Source organism: Pan troglodytes, chromosome 7, assembly GCF_028858775.2.
Source record: "Pan troglodytes isolate AG18354 chromosome 7, NHGRI_mPanTro3-v2.0_pri, whole genome shotgun sequence".
Lineage (NCBI taxonomy): Eukaryota > Metazoa > Chordata > Mammalia > Primates > Hominidae > Pan > Pan troglodytes.
Window position 1 is genome coordinate 10,129,194 of NC_072405.2, and position 16,180 is coordinate 10,145,373.

General features: G+C 40.3%; 1 protein-coding gene across 3 annotated transcripts in view; it reads right to left on the minus strand.

Moving 5' to 3' along the window:
* CSMD1 (CUB and Sushi multiple domains 1) overlaps positions 1-16,180 on the minus strand; it is a 2,064,385-nt gene that overhangs the window by 205,607 nt on the left and 1,842,598 nt on the right. For all 3 annotated transcript variants that reach the window (XM_054657204.2, XM_016960221.4, XM_054657205.2), the window contains 2 exons: positions 9,927-10,043; positions 971-1,180 (listed from right to left, as the gene is read on the minus strand). In XM_054657204.2, coding sequence (XP_054513179.1) covers positions 971-1,180; positions 9,927-10,043 — 327 coding nt within the window. The remainder of the gene's footprint in view (positions 1-970; positions 1,181-9,926; positions 10,044-16,180) is intronic.

Consider the following 16,180-nt stretch of genomic DNA (forward strand, 5'->3'; position numbering starts at 1 on the left):
TTATGGTTTAGGGGTCATGCAGCCTCTGGTTCCAAGTCTGAACCTCCCCAGATTGCTCCTGGGATCACATCACTATTGTAAAACCTAACATCAGTGCTTGAGATACGTTGCAGACCCTGCACCTGGTGGATCAGCTGACACCACCCAAACCGGTAATCTGGCCCAACCAGTTCTGCCATCCATCGCACCCGGGAACAGCAGACAGCAAGAAAAACTCACTTCCGCCCCCTGTGATTCCATCTCCAACCTGACCAATGAGCACTACCGGCTTCCCAAGCCCCTGCCCGCCAAATTATCTTTTTTTTTTTTTTTTTTTTTTTTTTGACAGAGTCTTGCTCTGTCGCCCAGGCTGGAGTGCAGTGGTGCGATCTCGGCTCATTGCAAGCTCCGCCTCCCGGGTTCACGCCATTCTCCTGCCTCAGCCTCCCGAATAGCTGGGACTACAGACGCCCCCCAACACGCCCGGCTAATTTTTGGTATTTTTAGTAGACACGGGGTTTCACCGTGTTAGCCAGGATGGTCTTGATCTCCTGACCTCGTGATCCGCCCGCCTCGGCCTTCCAAAGTGCTGGGATTACAGGCGTGAGCCACCGCGCCCGGCCGCCAAATTATCTTTAAAAACTTGAATTCCTGAATGCTGGGGAGACTGAATTGAGTAATAATAAAACTCCGGTCTCCCACACATCTGGCTCTGCGTGAATTACTCTTTCTCCATTGCAATTCCCGTCTTGATAACTCGGCTCTGTCTGGGCAGCAGAAAAGGCGAACCCACTGGTGGTTACGTCTGTGTCCTTACCTCTGTTTTCAAACACAACAAGTGTTCCACTACTAACCAGAAACCAACATTCCACCAAAAAATTATTCCAGTTGTACAAGCTTTGAACCAGTTAGGGAGATTTATATTTAAATACAATTTACATGTAAGAAGGGTATTTAGATTTGGGTTTCGGTTCTCGTTGTTGTTCCATACCTTGGTAAGCAAGTTTAAATCCTTGCCGGTTTTGCGAATGGTCACTATAAAAGTGGATGAGGGTTTCATGCGTTGTGCTGAGCAGGGCCGCGGGGAGATCCGTGCCGCTAAACTGTCCAATCATGGGGCTGGTGTGGTAAGGTCCATTTTGAATTTCAAGGAAGTCATGATTAGCTTCGGTAGAAAAATTCAGAAACTGAATATGTGCACCTATGGAAAAACATGCAAACTTAATGAAAGTTCATATCAAAATGTATAAAATCAATGCTCATAAAAAGGGACTGAAGTGTTAGCAGTCTCCCTAGACAATCCCTCTCTGTGACACAGAACCATGCCGTGGAGGACGTCATTCACTGTGGATGACAGCAAACCCTGGCTCCATCTTACCTCTGCCACTTTTTGCCGCATGGTCTTTTTCCATGACACTCACGTCCAGAAGTCAATTTGTTTGTGAAATATGAATATTACCAGCACCGTACCACAGAGCTACACAGGTAGAATCCTTAGGTAACAACTAGCACACACACGCTCGGGGATGATTTTCTCCAGTGACTTTTACAATTATGACAATCTTAAATATGAAGTTGTGATCATCTGTTACATCACCCAAAAGCTAACTGATAGCTTTATCAAGGAAAAACAACAACAACAACAATTTTGGTTTTAAAACACGCCACAGAGTTTTTTTTGTTTTTATTTTGTGTTTGTCTGTTTATTTTGTCTGTTTATTTTGTCTGTTTTCCTTGTCCCACAGTTCTATGCAACCAACTTTAAAGGTGGCTTTTACTAACTGGACGGTCATACCATAGCACAAGTTTATTAGTTTAGCAAGTGGTCATTTTCTATTGTGTTACGTGTGCAAAACAAATTATTGATGTTTGTGAGAAACCCAATCTAATCAACCGCACCATAACTCTCACAATTAAATCTAACAGCCTGGCACAGTTGAGAATACCAAAAGACTGTTCAAATGACCAGTATCTGTGATATCATACTGATCTGTGAATTAAATAAACTATGGCTGATAATTTAAAAGGAAACAATAAAAATAATTGAGAGGTATTTGCATTGTGGCATTTTTTTTGAAAACTTATTTGACTACTATGTCTTAGATATTCTAACTCATTTAAGCAATTTATATAGAACTCCAAAGACATTAGTCTTTGCATAAGTCCATGCAGTTAAGCTGGGCCGTAAAACCTAAACTGAGCCAACTAACAGTGGTTGTAGAGTGTTATTCCAGTATAAAAGAAAGCTTTAGTCTGCATGGTTCTTCTGTTTTTGATAGATGAGAACTTTAAAAAATCTTTTGCATCTAATATATTTCCTAGATTGGGAAAATTAAAGATAACACCTACTTGGGTTTTCCTACTTCATTGGAAGTGCATAAAAATATTCACACAAACACATCCACTCAGGTATCAAAGGAAAACACAGTTGTCAGAGGGCAGTACTTTGTAAAAAGGAAGAAAAAAGTCCAAGTGAAAAATTGTAGGGAGGAAACACCTAAAATCTCTCAACAAAATTTAAAGTCATAAAAGAAAAACAATTTCATTAATTATGGAGAAACTTGGCAGGGAGAAGCAAAAGGGTAAATAGTGCCCTGCTTGGTGGGCATCATGTAAGGCCAACAGTATGCCTGGGGCCCGATTTGCCAACCAAGTTTGCTCCCAGCACAGTAATCCTCACCGTGCTCATAATTTACAGGTGAGCAAACTAAGGCTCTGAAATGTTAGATGTTATGTCTCATGTCACACGGGAAATGGCAGAGTGAAGTTTAACCCCGCACTAACTGACAAAGGCCTCACTTTTTCTGGTTTGGTATGCCAATAGGCTAGACAAGAGCTGACAGTCTCATGATGGTAAAAATATTCCACTCTTCTTGGAGAAAATCAGTTTGTATTATGTTCAACCTAGATTGAAAGAGGATGAATTAAAAAAAAATAGAACGTGAAAAACTGCAGGATGTGGCTGAGGAGACAAAATACAGAAGAAAAAGAAAGATCTTTAATAATTTAAGCAAAATTTAGAATTCTTTTTAGAATGAGTAACTAGATTCATATCACGTTGTCCAAGTCTATAGACCGGTACTACATCGCCAGTCAAGAAAGGAGCTGTGATGGTCTTGGCCATTCTAACATCGTCTGCTGTATACAATCAAGGTGGAGCAACTCTTTAAATTTACAACATTTCTGCAAATATTCAAAAACGTCAAATACTGCTGTTTGTTGAACAGCCACCAGTGAGCTGTTAATTTGTTTCTAAACTCCAGAAAATATTTTTGTTTAAAAGAAATTCAGAAGTGAGAAAAAAAGAAAGAAAAAAAGGGAGAGAAAGAGGCAACAAGGGGGGGGGAGGAGGGAGGGAGGGAGAAGGGGTAAGGGAGGGAGGGGGTCCAAGGGCTCCTGTGTCCCTTGGTTTGGAGCTGTCTCCTCTGCCTGCTGTGACAGCTGCGCTCCTGGACTGCTCAGCCAGTGGCACATCCAGATCTGCTTGTCCACTTCCCACTACTGAGCTAAAAACACAGTTTGGTGGTATGCCCACAAATCTAATAAGAATGAATCTTGTTACTAATAAGTAAACTAGAGTAAAGAGTTGTGTGTGTGAGTGTGTGTGTGTGGTGTGTGTGCATGCATGCATGCATTTGTGTGTCTGTGTGCACGTGTGTTTGTGTGACTGCCTTATGAACATTGAATCCATGTGCTCCACAGAGTTTTATAGACATTCCTCACATTAATCACAATCAGGCGGAATCAAGAAGCTGACCTGAGAGTAACAAAAAACAACCTGTTGAATTGCTGGCACTTCTACGTATGTCCAGAGTACCAGACAGAAAGGAAAACTGGGGCCAGATTGGAACACTTAATATTTTATGGTAGGGAAATGGCTGAGAATGTGCTCGCTTCAGATGCGCATATGCAGACTTCAGATATATTTATCCAGAAACACTTTTTGAAATTCATGAACCGGCACAGTCACGAAAGATAACAACTTGCAAGGGGATCAGGGTGCAAAGAAATGGAGGACATCCAACGTCTCAAAAGTACAGGATCTAGTGAAAGTGGTTTGTTACTGATTTGGAATTCAGCTTGAAAAGGAAATGGAATTATGACAATTATAATATTGTGAGCAAAATTACCATTTTAAGCAGGATAAATTATACAGCCACATATCAAACTACCTAATACATATCAGAAAATAGAACAGAGCCCAGCTCTAATCTGGCTTCAAATAGAATTATTTAGCTATCTAATTTTCAGCAAATTGCATCCAGTTTGACATTGTAAAGCCCAAATAAAAGGATTAAAATAAGCATAACCTGGTTATCCTTCTATTGTCTCAGAGAGTACTAAAGCATATATATTATTTCAATAACAATAAAAAATCTGAATACTTACCTTTGGTGGAACTTACCCAGCACTGTCTTATCCGATTGTGATTACATATTGAAAATTAAGTGCCAGTGACAAGTCACCTGCACAGAGAATTTTTGCCTTTAGCACTGACAAAACTTTGAATAGTAATGTGACCATGATCTCAGAGTTAAACCCTAGTTTTTAGTTGATAGAACCTGTGAATATTACTACCTCTGTTTTGCAACTTCTGTGCGCAATAAAATATAGCAAAAGTGTTAATACCTATGGAATTTATTGAACATTCTAAAGAACCTTTTATATTGTCCCTATGTTTCTAGAAAGTCTGATGGCATGGTAATTTTGGAGAGCATTGTGTGCACTATTAGTGCAGTAGATTTTAAGTATAAAAGATAATGGGGTAAGGCAGATAGAAAGCTTCATTGCATTTCTGTTAACTGTGCCCTTAGACACTCTCAAGAAAACAGAGACCGAAATCCTGAGTTGTTGAGCTCTGCCAGAGCATCACAAAACAACAAGCCAAGTCTGTGAAAAGGAAAGAAAATGGCACACAACTATCAGGTTTAGCTACTAGATAAGTAAACCAGAATTTGGTTTAACTATTAAAAACAGCACTTAAATAATACCCTATTCCATGCATTTACAATACTTCAAAATAGCCCTATGTGACTGATATTATATTATATTCCCTTTAAAAATAAGGAAACAAGTTTCAAAAACATTGGAGTATCTTGTGCAATCACTGGTAGGACTAAGATTTCTACTCAGCTAAACTCAGAGCCTAAAATTGTGAGCAACCACAGCTTATGCTGCCAACTGCCTCAGTCCTTTTGGCTAGAGTTCCCTTGGTCATTTTGAGGGACAGGCTGTGTGGGTCACTGTCCCGCAGTGGGTCACTGTTGGTTACTGAGGCAGGGTATAGAAAACAGCTGTTTCTGGAATGAGTAATTAGGAAAACCAGGTAAGATAATTTCCACATGATGCCAAACCAGTTAATCGCTTTTGCCTATTTAAATTGTGGCTCGATACACGGGAATGGGCTCTGGGAGTAGAGCTAATCAAAATAATTATTTGACTAAACTGGCAACTGCTTAACTCCTGGATTAGACAATCGATCAGGCAATCCCATGCTTATCCAGTTGTATGGGAAGATTCATAATACCCAATAAAATCCTCCCAAGGTGAAAAACATCCCATATATTTTTCTTCAAGAAGTGGCAATAACGTCTTATATTCCGGATAAGTGTTATTACTCAGAGTAACTGGAGGAGCACGCTTACTGGTAGGACAGCTGTGCCCTGAGAATCCAAATCCCAAAACTGTCCATCAAGGAAACAGATATGTATGTTCAGATATTAGAGATACAATCTGAAGCCTAGAAATTAAATTTAAGAATGTTTTGCAAGAACAATTTTTTATTTTTTCTTTTGTAATTCACTTTGGAGTTTTGATTTGTCATGCTGATTCATACTCAATAATCTTCTATCTCTATATTCAACTTGCCAAAATCTCACGATTTCTACATTTTTACACGAAAGCAACTTTTCTTAAATAAGTAATATTTGTAAGAATCTTGTGAAAACCTCTGTGCATTTCTCATCTTATTTAGATTGAAAGTGCTCTTCTATAAATTGGAGAAACGCTTCCTGAAGGAGTCTGACTCCAGCATCCAAGGAACTGGAGCTGCTCTGGGAAGATGCCAAACTCATTTCCTACTTCAGCCGGGGCACTGAGTCAGAATTTAGGAAAGAGACCAAGGGAAGCTACATTGTAACAGCACAACCTCCATTGAGGCTTCCTGCACACAGTAAAATACGAGCACCCTGGGGGGCAGTCATTTTCCTTGTTACTTAGTGTTGCAAGTTTAAGTAGACGCAAAGTACAATAAATCTGACACTCTCTTAGGGTCTAAGGCAATCAAGCTTCCCATAATGTCTGTTTCTTGTTGAAATTTCCAGTGATACTTCAAAGGAAATATTGTTTAACACAGTTTCCCAAACCTCTGAAAACCGAGGAGGGGAGAGGCAGAGTAGTGATGGCAATCCACCATTTGCACTTACAGGAGGAGCTGGTTAACTGGTTACTTGCGTGAACTACCTATCACATACATGCCTTTTCTCAGCATTAACAAAGACATATCTTCTGGCTATTCTTTTGCAACCTGATCACCAAGATCATCCTAACAGCATTATCCTGGTAAGATATTTTTTGTGTGACGTCAGTTGAAATACCTGTCTACCTTCCCAATCTCCCTGCTTGTCCCATTAGGAAATAAGGGACCCTTTTCTGAGTTGTAACCACAGGAAATGTTCCAGAATCACTTTATGGTTTGGGTATTAATAGGAAGCAACATGAGAGATCAAAAAGGGGAGAAATCATAATTACAAGATAATTGTGGTCACCTCTGCTATATTCCCATTTTGTTTTACGTAAAAACTTCTGGAGTGAGTGCTTGATTTGTAAGTGCAGATGTCTGAGCTTGAACCCCAAAGTTACTTCCTCAAAATTTCCAAGGGTGTGATCTGATATTTGCTTATGATTCGGGAGATTCTGAGAAGAGCTTGCTGACAAGAATAAGGCAAGGTTCAGAGAAAGAAAAATGAGCTGTGCAGTGCTGTGGGTATAAATTAGGAATTGAACAGGAGAATCTGACTCAGATGAAATCCTTCACATGCGGCCGAAGTGTGGTTTGACATTTGACAACAAGTCTCATGACGTTGGTTTAAAATTCATGGGCATAGAAGGGAGACTTCAAGCTCTGGTAGTGGATATTACAAGGGAGAAGAGGCAGAAATTAAAGAAGGCCATGAATACATAGAACTAATTTACTTAAATGTTTTTCACTATAAAACAATGTGGGGTTGAAAGCTAGGTAATAAAATTTTCTCAGATTCTGCAAATTGCCCGAAAATGATTTAAGCCCTAGAAAGAACTCCTACCAGGGGCATCATAATTCCAAATGTTGACCACGTTAGGGGACACATCGCCACTCACATGCCTCTCCTCCCAATTTCTCACTTCATATCTATTACTGTTTAGAGGTTATAAAATTTATCACAGGCAAACCTGGTGCGTTACTCAAATGTAATCTATAACAAATTATGCTGAAGCATACCTACATCTATTCTAAAAAGCTAGGGATAATACTTTTCATGCTTGTTTGATTTGAGATAAAGTTTCTTTTCTCCTCTTCTAGATCCTCTTTAAACCCTCACGCTATGCAATAACCAATTTTTTAAGATTTACATCAGTTTAAAGATATTTCATAAGTTATTTTTCATTTCAGTCTTTCTTTAAATAGTTTGTTTAGGTTTATAGATCCCAAATATGAATTTAGACAATTTGGTTCCATTGAAGTTTTTTCCCAAATTATTCTCTCGCACAATAGTTTATAAATAAAAAATAAATAAGAAAATATACTAAATGATACCCTTCTTAGAAATGATAAACTAGTAACATTGGAAAAATAAGTTAAGAAAATATTTATACCAATTTCATTTTATTCATAAATAGAATGTTTCCGGTTAGTTTTGAGAAGAAGGTGGCAAACATTTGGAAGAATAATACAAAATACAGCTAGGTGACTTTCTTATTTGTTTCACTTTTTTGTTGTTGTTGTTGTTGATCACGTGCCAAACCCTGCACTAATCTTCTAGCCAGAATTTTTGTTTATTTATTCATTTACTTACTGAGACAGAGTCTTGCTCTGTCACCAAGCTGGAGCGCAGTGGTGCGATCTTGGCTCACTGCAACCTCCACCTCCCGGGTTCAAGTGATTCTCCTGCCTCAGCCTCCCAAGTAGTTGGGATTACAAGCAAGTGCCACCATGCCCAGCTAATTTTTGTATTTTTAATAGAGACGGCGTTTCATCATGTTGGCCAGGATGATCTCGATCTCCTGACCTTGTGATCCACTGGCCTTGGCCTCCCAATAGCCAGAATTATTTTAATTAACCCTCACCATAAACTTATGTGGGTATTTCAGGTATAGAAATGAGGAAACTGGAGCCCCTGTGCATTAACTCATTTAAGAAAACCACACCTCCTTCAGGGATAGCTGCAGTTTGCCTAAGATTTCTCTCATTCTCTGATGTTAATGACTATAATAATTTGACCAACAAGGCTCCGATCCTTAAGAGCGCTACCGCTGTGTAAACTAACCCGGGTTACACATACCTCTGAAAGAATTCTTAACCCCTGACTCCAAAGATTAGTTCAATAAGTTCATGTCTCCAGATCTCCAGGGCAAGGACGATGGGCCCAGCTTGGGAGAACAGTGGAAGCAATGTTGCTGAAAGTGATTCACAGGTCTCCGTTTCATTTAGCCCTAGCAGAATCACTGCCTTATGCTCGGAGAGAGTATGATTGAAAAAAACAAAACTAGCAAACTAAGAAACCTGGGAGCAACAGGGGCTCCTATAATAATCCTTCCACAGAGTCTCTCCCTTCCTTGACCACCACCGTGGCCTCCTACGGATAACTGGGAGGTGACGGACTCCCCAGGCCGTCCCCATCGAGCTGCTCTTCCACAGTCCTCCTCTTTCCTTGTGGAACAGTCATGTTGGTCAACTGCATTTCCCACGTCCAGGGCCTGATTGACCTGTCAGGCCGTCATTCTGACTGTTCCTTCCCCGGCCACTCTCTGCTGAGCAAGTCCACCCTGACTGCTCACTCCTACTGCTACTGCCATCCTGGGCACAGATTCTAAAAGCAGAAGCTTTGAATAAAGTGTGTGATCTTCTTCCAGGGCAGTTATTTCTATTTATGGTTGTATTCATTCATTCATTCATCATTCAGCTACTATTTAGTACAGAAATACCCAGCTACTCTGCCCTAGGACATTCACTAAGTACCTAACTTGGTCTACCTAAAGTGAGTGCTGTAGAGAAAATCACAAGTAGGCAGACTCGAATAAATGAACTAAAATACGAAGGAAACCAGGAGGCAGACAGGGAAAGGCGTGAGAGGGGATCGAAATTTCACAAAGACCATGCATTTCTGAAGAGAGGCCAGAAAAAGGTTCTATAATAGTATACACAACAATTAAATTTATGAATTATTTAAGGTGAATAACCTGAAATGTTAATAACTAGATATTTAAAAAAAACTTATTAACCTGAAAACAATGTAATATATAGTAAAAATGTACAAAACAATACTATTTCTTGATAGTTGTTTTATATTTAATTTAAAAGGAGTCATAACCTTTAAAAAGCCTTCAACATTATCCAGAAGAAACAATAACCATTACTGACTTCCAGAGATAGATTAGAAAAAGAGCTATTATAAATAAAGAGATTGATAATTGAATTAGGGATGCTACATTTTGTACTTCATATGCCTACTATATCATCATTCGGCCAATTTAATTTGCCTTGAAAAGAGTTGCATGGCTTAACTGATTTTTCAAATAAGTTTTCCACTCTCAAAGTTACTCTGCCAAAGCTTTATTTAAATCTGTACGCCACTTTCAATTACAGATACAGTTATGCCAACAGAATAAGGCATTTTATTCTGCTTAATTCTTTCCAAGATGGAAACGAAAAAAATGAACTTTTAGGAATTGGTAACATTTTCACTTACCATAGCCGATGGGTAATGAGATCCTCCAGGTGCAGTCTAAGTTGTTGGGGTAAGAACCCGGGAAGCCGGGGCTCAGGATCACACCACCCAAGGTGCTCAGCGTCCCTCCACAGGTTGCTGTTAAGTGGACAAGATGTCAGTCCTGCAGGTCCTCACTTTCTCCCTGGAATCTTTGCTCCAACCTGCTTCAGTCAACTATGCTGATAAAGAGCAAGTCTTTGGAGTTAATTTTGCCCCTAAATACAGCACACGATACAATGCTGTGTGCCTTAGTTATTTATGAGCTGTGCTCTCCCTCTTGACAGTAAACTGCTTTAGAATAAAGACCATTTCTCAAGATCCATCTTCTCCTCACACTCAAAGGCTCCCAGTAAAGATGAGTCCATGTAATGTTTGCGTCACAGTCAGGCATCAAATGGACTTCAGTGTATTAGCTGCTATTCATTGAGAGGTAGTATTACTCCCTATTGATTGATTGCTAACTATGTGGTACTTACCGTGCCTAGATAAATACATTGCATAGATTAACTCACATAATAACCCTGAAAGGATTACCATTCCCCTCTTACACATGAAGAAACCAAGCCTGGAAGAGATGAAGAAATTTGCCTAAAGTGACATGCCTGGTAAACAGTACAACCAGAAGGTCATTCCAGCTGTGTCTGGTTCCAGTACCCAAGTTTCAGCCACGACACATGACTGTCAGATAGCTTTTCAATTTCGGAATGCAGCTAACTGCAACCACTTTCTCCCCAGGAAATCTTATGCTGTGAGAGAGGGTGAAATAAGTTCATGCATCTTGCCTTATCTTGGCGACTCACATGTTTTGCTACTGTATCTGAGGTTTGACTATAAAGAGACACAACTGATTTTACAACAAACATGCCCAGTGATACAAGACGAAGCATTTGAAATTCCAATCTTTGACCATTTGTAGCCTATTAAAATAATTTCTTATATTCCAAAATTAATGCAAATGATGCCACTTCTTTTCAGGAAGCCCAAAGGAAATAGCTTTATTCTAACAATGCTCTCATTATGCAAAATGTTTTAAACAAAATATTTTCTGGAAGCCCTTTTTAGAGGCCCCCTAGGACCTGTGGTGAAGCCTTTTTCTTTTTTAATCATCATCAAGACTGAAACAACTTATTTGTAATTTGAGAAATAGCTAAAACTTAAGTCTAGTGAATATGGTGATTGCTCAAGCCAGGGCACCATATTCTGCATTTCAAACATTGTATAAGTTGAAAAATGTGAGTTACAAACATTTAAAAGTGTATTTTTGTGGTGTGAGTCATAATTCTGGAAAAGTCTTGGACACCATCAACTGTGTTGCTATTTAAAGTATAACCTCTCAAGGCGACTTCTTTGTGGCAGAGACTAGGCATCTGCGAGGCCAGGCTCCCATGTGCACTTTGTCCATGCAGCTGCTGAATGTGCGGAAGACACACCAGCAAATCTGAGTGGCATGCCTACATACATTTAGCAGTAACACCCTTTCCCTTAGGGCTCATGGGACCTGCAGTGACAGTAGATGTGTATATCCAACTGTCAGAGGTGTTAAACCAGAACAACTCCACCTGGAATAGGAGCTGGATAAAATAAGGCTGAAACCTACTGGGCTGCATTCCCAGATGGTGAAGGCTTTCTAAGTCACAGGATGAGAGAGAAGGTCAGTGCAAAATACAGGTCACAAATACCTTGCTGACAAAACAGGCTGCAGTAAAGAAACCGGCTAAACCCGCCAAAGCCAAGATGGCCACGAGTGTGACCTCTGGTTGTCCTCACTGCTACACTCCCACCAGCACCAAGACAGTTTACAAATGCCATGGCAACGTCAGGAAGTTACCCTCTATGGTCTAAAAAGGGGAGGCATGAATAACCCACCACTTGTTTAGCATATCATCAAGAAACAACCATAAAAATGGGCAACCAGCAGCCCTCGGGACTGCTCTGTCTATGGAGTAACCATTCTTTTGTTCCTTTACTTTCTTAATAAACTTGCTTTCACTTTACTCTACGGATTCGTCCTGAATTCTTTCTTGCACAAGACCCAAGAACCCTCTCCTGGGGTGTGGATCACAACTCCTTTCCTGTAACACAACTACAGGGAAGACATGAATGAAAAAGGCTGAATCAATGACAAAAAAAGGAAAACAACAGAACCAGTAAATGTGGTATTACTAAAAAGTTCCTTTTGATTTTAGCATGATTTTCACACACACATGCAGATGGAAATTATAAAATACAAACACTCATACATATCTTCAGCTGAGGACTGAGGCAGCCCTGCAGGAGGGGCTGGCCCAGGACCTCAGCGTAGACAGCATCATCAACACGGATGTCTGTGTCCCACACAGACCAACTCTCTGTGTGATGGGAAACTGATCATGGGCCTGACCACTGGGTTCATCTCCTGTCAAACATGCAACAATCACCTAATTACTTGAGAGCTTAGTTAAAACCACAGTAATCCTTTTTTTTTGCTGTTGTTTATCTAGAAAACTACAAGTCAATAGATAAGCATAAAAACAGAGCTCCCAAAAGACGCATATCCATCTTTTCTTCCTTTGTGACTTTTTTTTAAGACAGAGTCTTGCCCTGTCGCCCAGGCTGGAGTGCAGTGGTGCAATCTCAGCTCACTGCAACCTCCGCCTCCCTGGTTCAAGTGATTCTCCTGCCTCAGCCTCCCGAGTAGCTGGGATTACAGGCGCCCACAACTGCGACTACGCCTGGCTAATTTTTGTATTTTTAGTAGAGATGGGGTTTCACCATGTTGGTCAGGCTGGTCTCGAACTCCCGACCTCAGGTGATCCACCTGCCTCGGCCTCCCGAAGTGCAGGGATTACAGGCCTGAACCACTGTGCCCAGCCCTTTGTGACATTTTAAGGCGACTGGGCTTGCCATGTCTTAGATTGGTTCAGTGTCCATCTCTGTGTGGTCATCACGTTGCAGACTGACTTCCTGCCTCCTGCCTGGGAAGCTCCCTCCACGCCAGACCCTTTCTTAGAGGTAAATAGCATATTTAGAGTTATTGGTAAATATGGTTTTTGTAAAGGGAAAGGAGTTTATTTTTATAAAATGGCTAGAGACCTTATATTTTACTGGATTGATACATCTTATTTTGTGTGAATTCCTGGTTTTGGCGGGAGAAAGAATATACAGAATTTTTACTGAAGGACACAGACACACCATGCTGAAGAGCCCTGCGGTGCAGTGAGACAGGGAGGTCCTGGGCCACCTGCTGTGACATGAACTTCACCCAGCTGTAGGGCCCTAGAAAACTGCGAGACCATTCTGGGGCTTGTTATAAATATTCAAAATAGTCAACATTAGTTAAGCTCTAAGAACACTGCTTGATATGTTAACCTCTAGACAAGTGGTTTTATATACATTATCTTCATTAGTACTTTTATTTTTCAAAATTAGGTCACGGGATTTCCAGGAGCTCTTAAGTAAAATATTATCTCTCTATGGACTTCTCCTCTTAAAATTCCCCAGTTTGGAGTAATCTAAAGCTAACAGCTACAAAAAACCTTTTAATCACTAGAATCTGTCTTTGAGATTTATCATGGGTCATGTGTGAATTTTTAAAACAATGAAAAAACTTGTATACCCTGTAAAGAATTACAGAAGTTGACATAACTTAAACATGTGCTAATATTTACGATGTTAAATAAAAGAGAAAAGCCTATTATATTTTGCAAATATAAGTTAATTCTTTGAATAAAACATCCCATTATGTAATACAAAGTGACAGGAAAGGCATATTATTTGATTCAATGCCTGCTTAGAATTGATTTCATTGTGAAGTTTAAAAAATTTCAATTCCTGACTTTAAGGGAATGCTCTTCATTTAAAAATAAATAGGCAGATTGATGTTCTGTATGAATCAAAGGCAGTTTTAATTTTTTCCTTTTTTAAATTTTTTAATTTTTTCCTTCCAAATCAAGGCTGGGATTTTTTTTTTTTTTTTTTTTTTGAGACAGAATCTCGCTCTGTCACCCAGGATGGAGTGTGGTGGCGCGATCTCAGCTCACTGCAAGCTCCGCCTCCCAGGTTCACGCCATTCTCCTGCCTCAGCCTCCTGAGTAGCTGGGACTACAGATGCTCGCCACCACGCCTGGCTAATTTTTTGTATTTTTAGTAGAGACGGGATTTTACCGTGTTAGCCAGGATGGTCTCAATCTCCTGACCTCGTCATCCACCCACCTCAGCCTCCCAAAGTGCTGGGATTACAGGCGTTAGCCACCGCGCCCAGCCAAGGCTGGGATTTTAAACATCTGTACAAGTAGCTCAATGTTTTTAGCTGACATGTTAATCTAGACATTTATTTTTACCAAGACATAGCTTTTAAAAATAAGATACTGGCCACTAAGGTATATTTTTCACTTGTAAGCAAATATGATATAGTGAACATAACATAAACAGGCATTCTTTCCTGGATGAGCCTATCATAAAGGCTGAAGTTTTTTGTTTGTTTTAGAGGTTTCGTGCAGTTTTATTTTCCTCTGTACACAATTTCATCTGCATCCCATGCAAGGCAGTTAAAATGTTTATTACTAAAAACCATTGAATACCTAAATTTATTTGAGATGTGGGGAAATTAGGCTGTCAGAAGAATGTGAAACAGATAGTAATTACCTCGCTTTACTTGTGGGTGCCCACACCACACTATGCCGAAATGAATTCTAAACAGAATGTGAATAGCTCCCAGGACAATTTTAAGGCTATTCTGTGGCCTTTAAAATAGCTAATGTTCATCCACATAGAGTTGACCACTTTCTCCTGAAACACCATTTGGCAGTATGGCATGCTTGAGGCCGACTGTCTGGAGATAAATGGGTTCTGATTACACCCCCAGCAATACTTGAGTGTTGGAAGACTGTGGGGAACAATTAAGACAGCACCCCAGAAGTGTGACCGTTATAATGATCCAGGCTCTCTGATACTCATTCATTCCCTAGCCATTCTTTAATTGAAATTCTTGAGTGTCTACCACGTGCTGAAAGTGCAGAGGTGAGTAGTGCATGTCTCTGTCACCAAAGCCTTTGGGGATTGTAGAAGGGCAAATTAAAGAGCAATATCATTACAGCTCTGCAGGAAGTAAAGTCAGGCACATGGTGGTGGTAGCCCAGGGTAGGGATGACTCACTGCACCTGCAGGTGGGAGCTCAGAGAGCATTGAGGAGGGGACATTCTCTCCAGTGCAAAATTCAAGACGGTGCCTAAACCCTCCAATAAATATTTTAATGCAATATTTGGAAAAAATAAAAAGAAAGGCAGAAAATCTATGATGAACAAAATAAGAAAATTTTAAATAAAGACAAGATCAGTACTGCCGATGTTTCCTTTTGCCTCTTTCCTGTGATAAAGTTGGAGTATGGCTGCATATGGGAGCTGTAGGTTAGGATTCCATGGAGACGATAATTTAGGAGGGGACTGTGCCATCTTAAAGATGGGGCATTGGAGCTAAGAATTACAGGGGAGGATACACTCAGGTGGAAGGGGTGACAGGAGTGAGAAGTTACTTGGATTTAGGGAGTGAGGGAGAAATTTAAGGTAATACCTAGATTTGTTGTTTAGACGAAAAAAAAAAAAAAAAAAAAAGCAGGATACTGCTAATAGCATTCTCAGAGGAAATAGATCCAGGAGAACAACAATAGGTTTGGAGAAGCCAATCACTTTGTGGGTTGGGGGTAAGGAGTGTTAAGTAACTGACCATGATCCTGCTGAGACAGTACCTGCAAGGTTGGATGGTTGCCTGAGCTACAGATAAAGATTTCTGAGTTGGGCTACAACAAAGAGGTGATGGGTGAAGCTGGGGGCCTGAATGATGGGGAGCAAAGGGCACCCTGACATCACCAACCTTTGTATTGAGGGACTTGTGACCACCATCTGCAATGCCCCTGGAATCATTAAACTCCCATCACATCACCTATGCTAAAAGTTTAGGGAGTCTCAAGGCATTAAATACAGGTCTGGAAAGCTTTTTCCTAAAGAAGCCAGCTGATTGTGCCTCCAGGAGCGCATCCACAAGACAGTCACCGGGCTGTTTCCAACATGAAATACTCTATCACTCCATCAGTAATCTGTCATTCTGAATTTTGTTCCTGGGAACATGTTTTTTCTGAGGCTAAAGGTCTATGCAGAAAACTACCCAGACTTTCAGACCAGCTGCATTCCTTCTTTGCCACAAATTAACAAACTGGCCTTCTGACACACATGTCGTTTTGGTGCAGGGCCGTGAGCGGG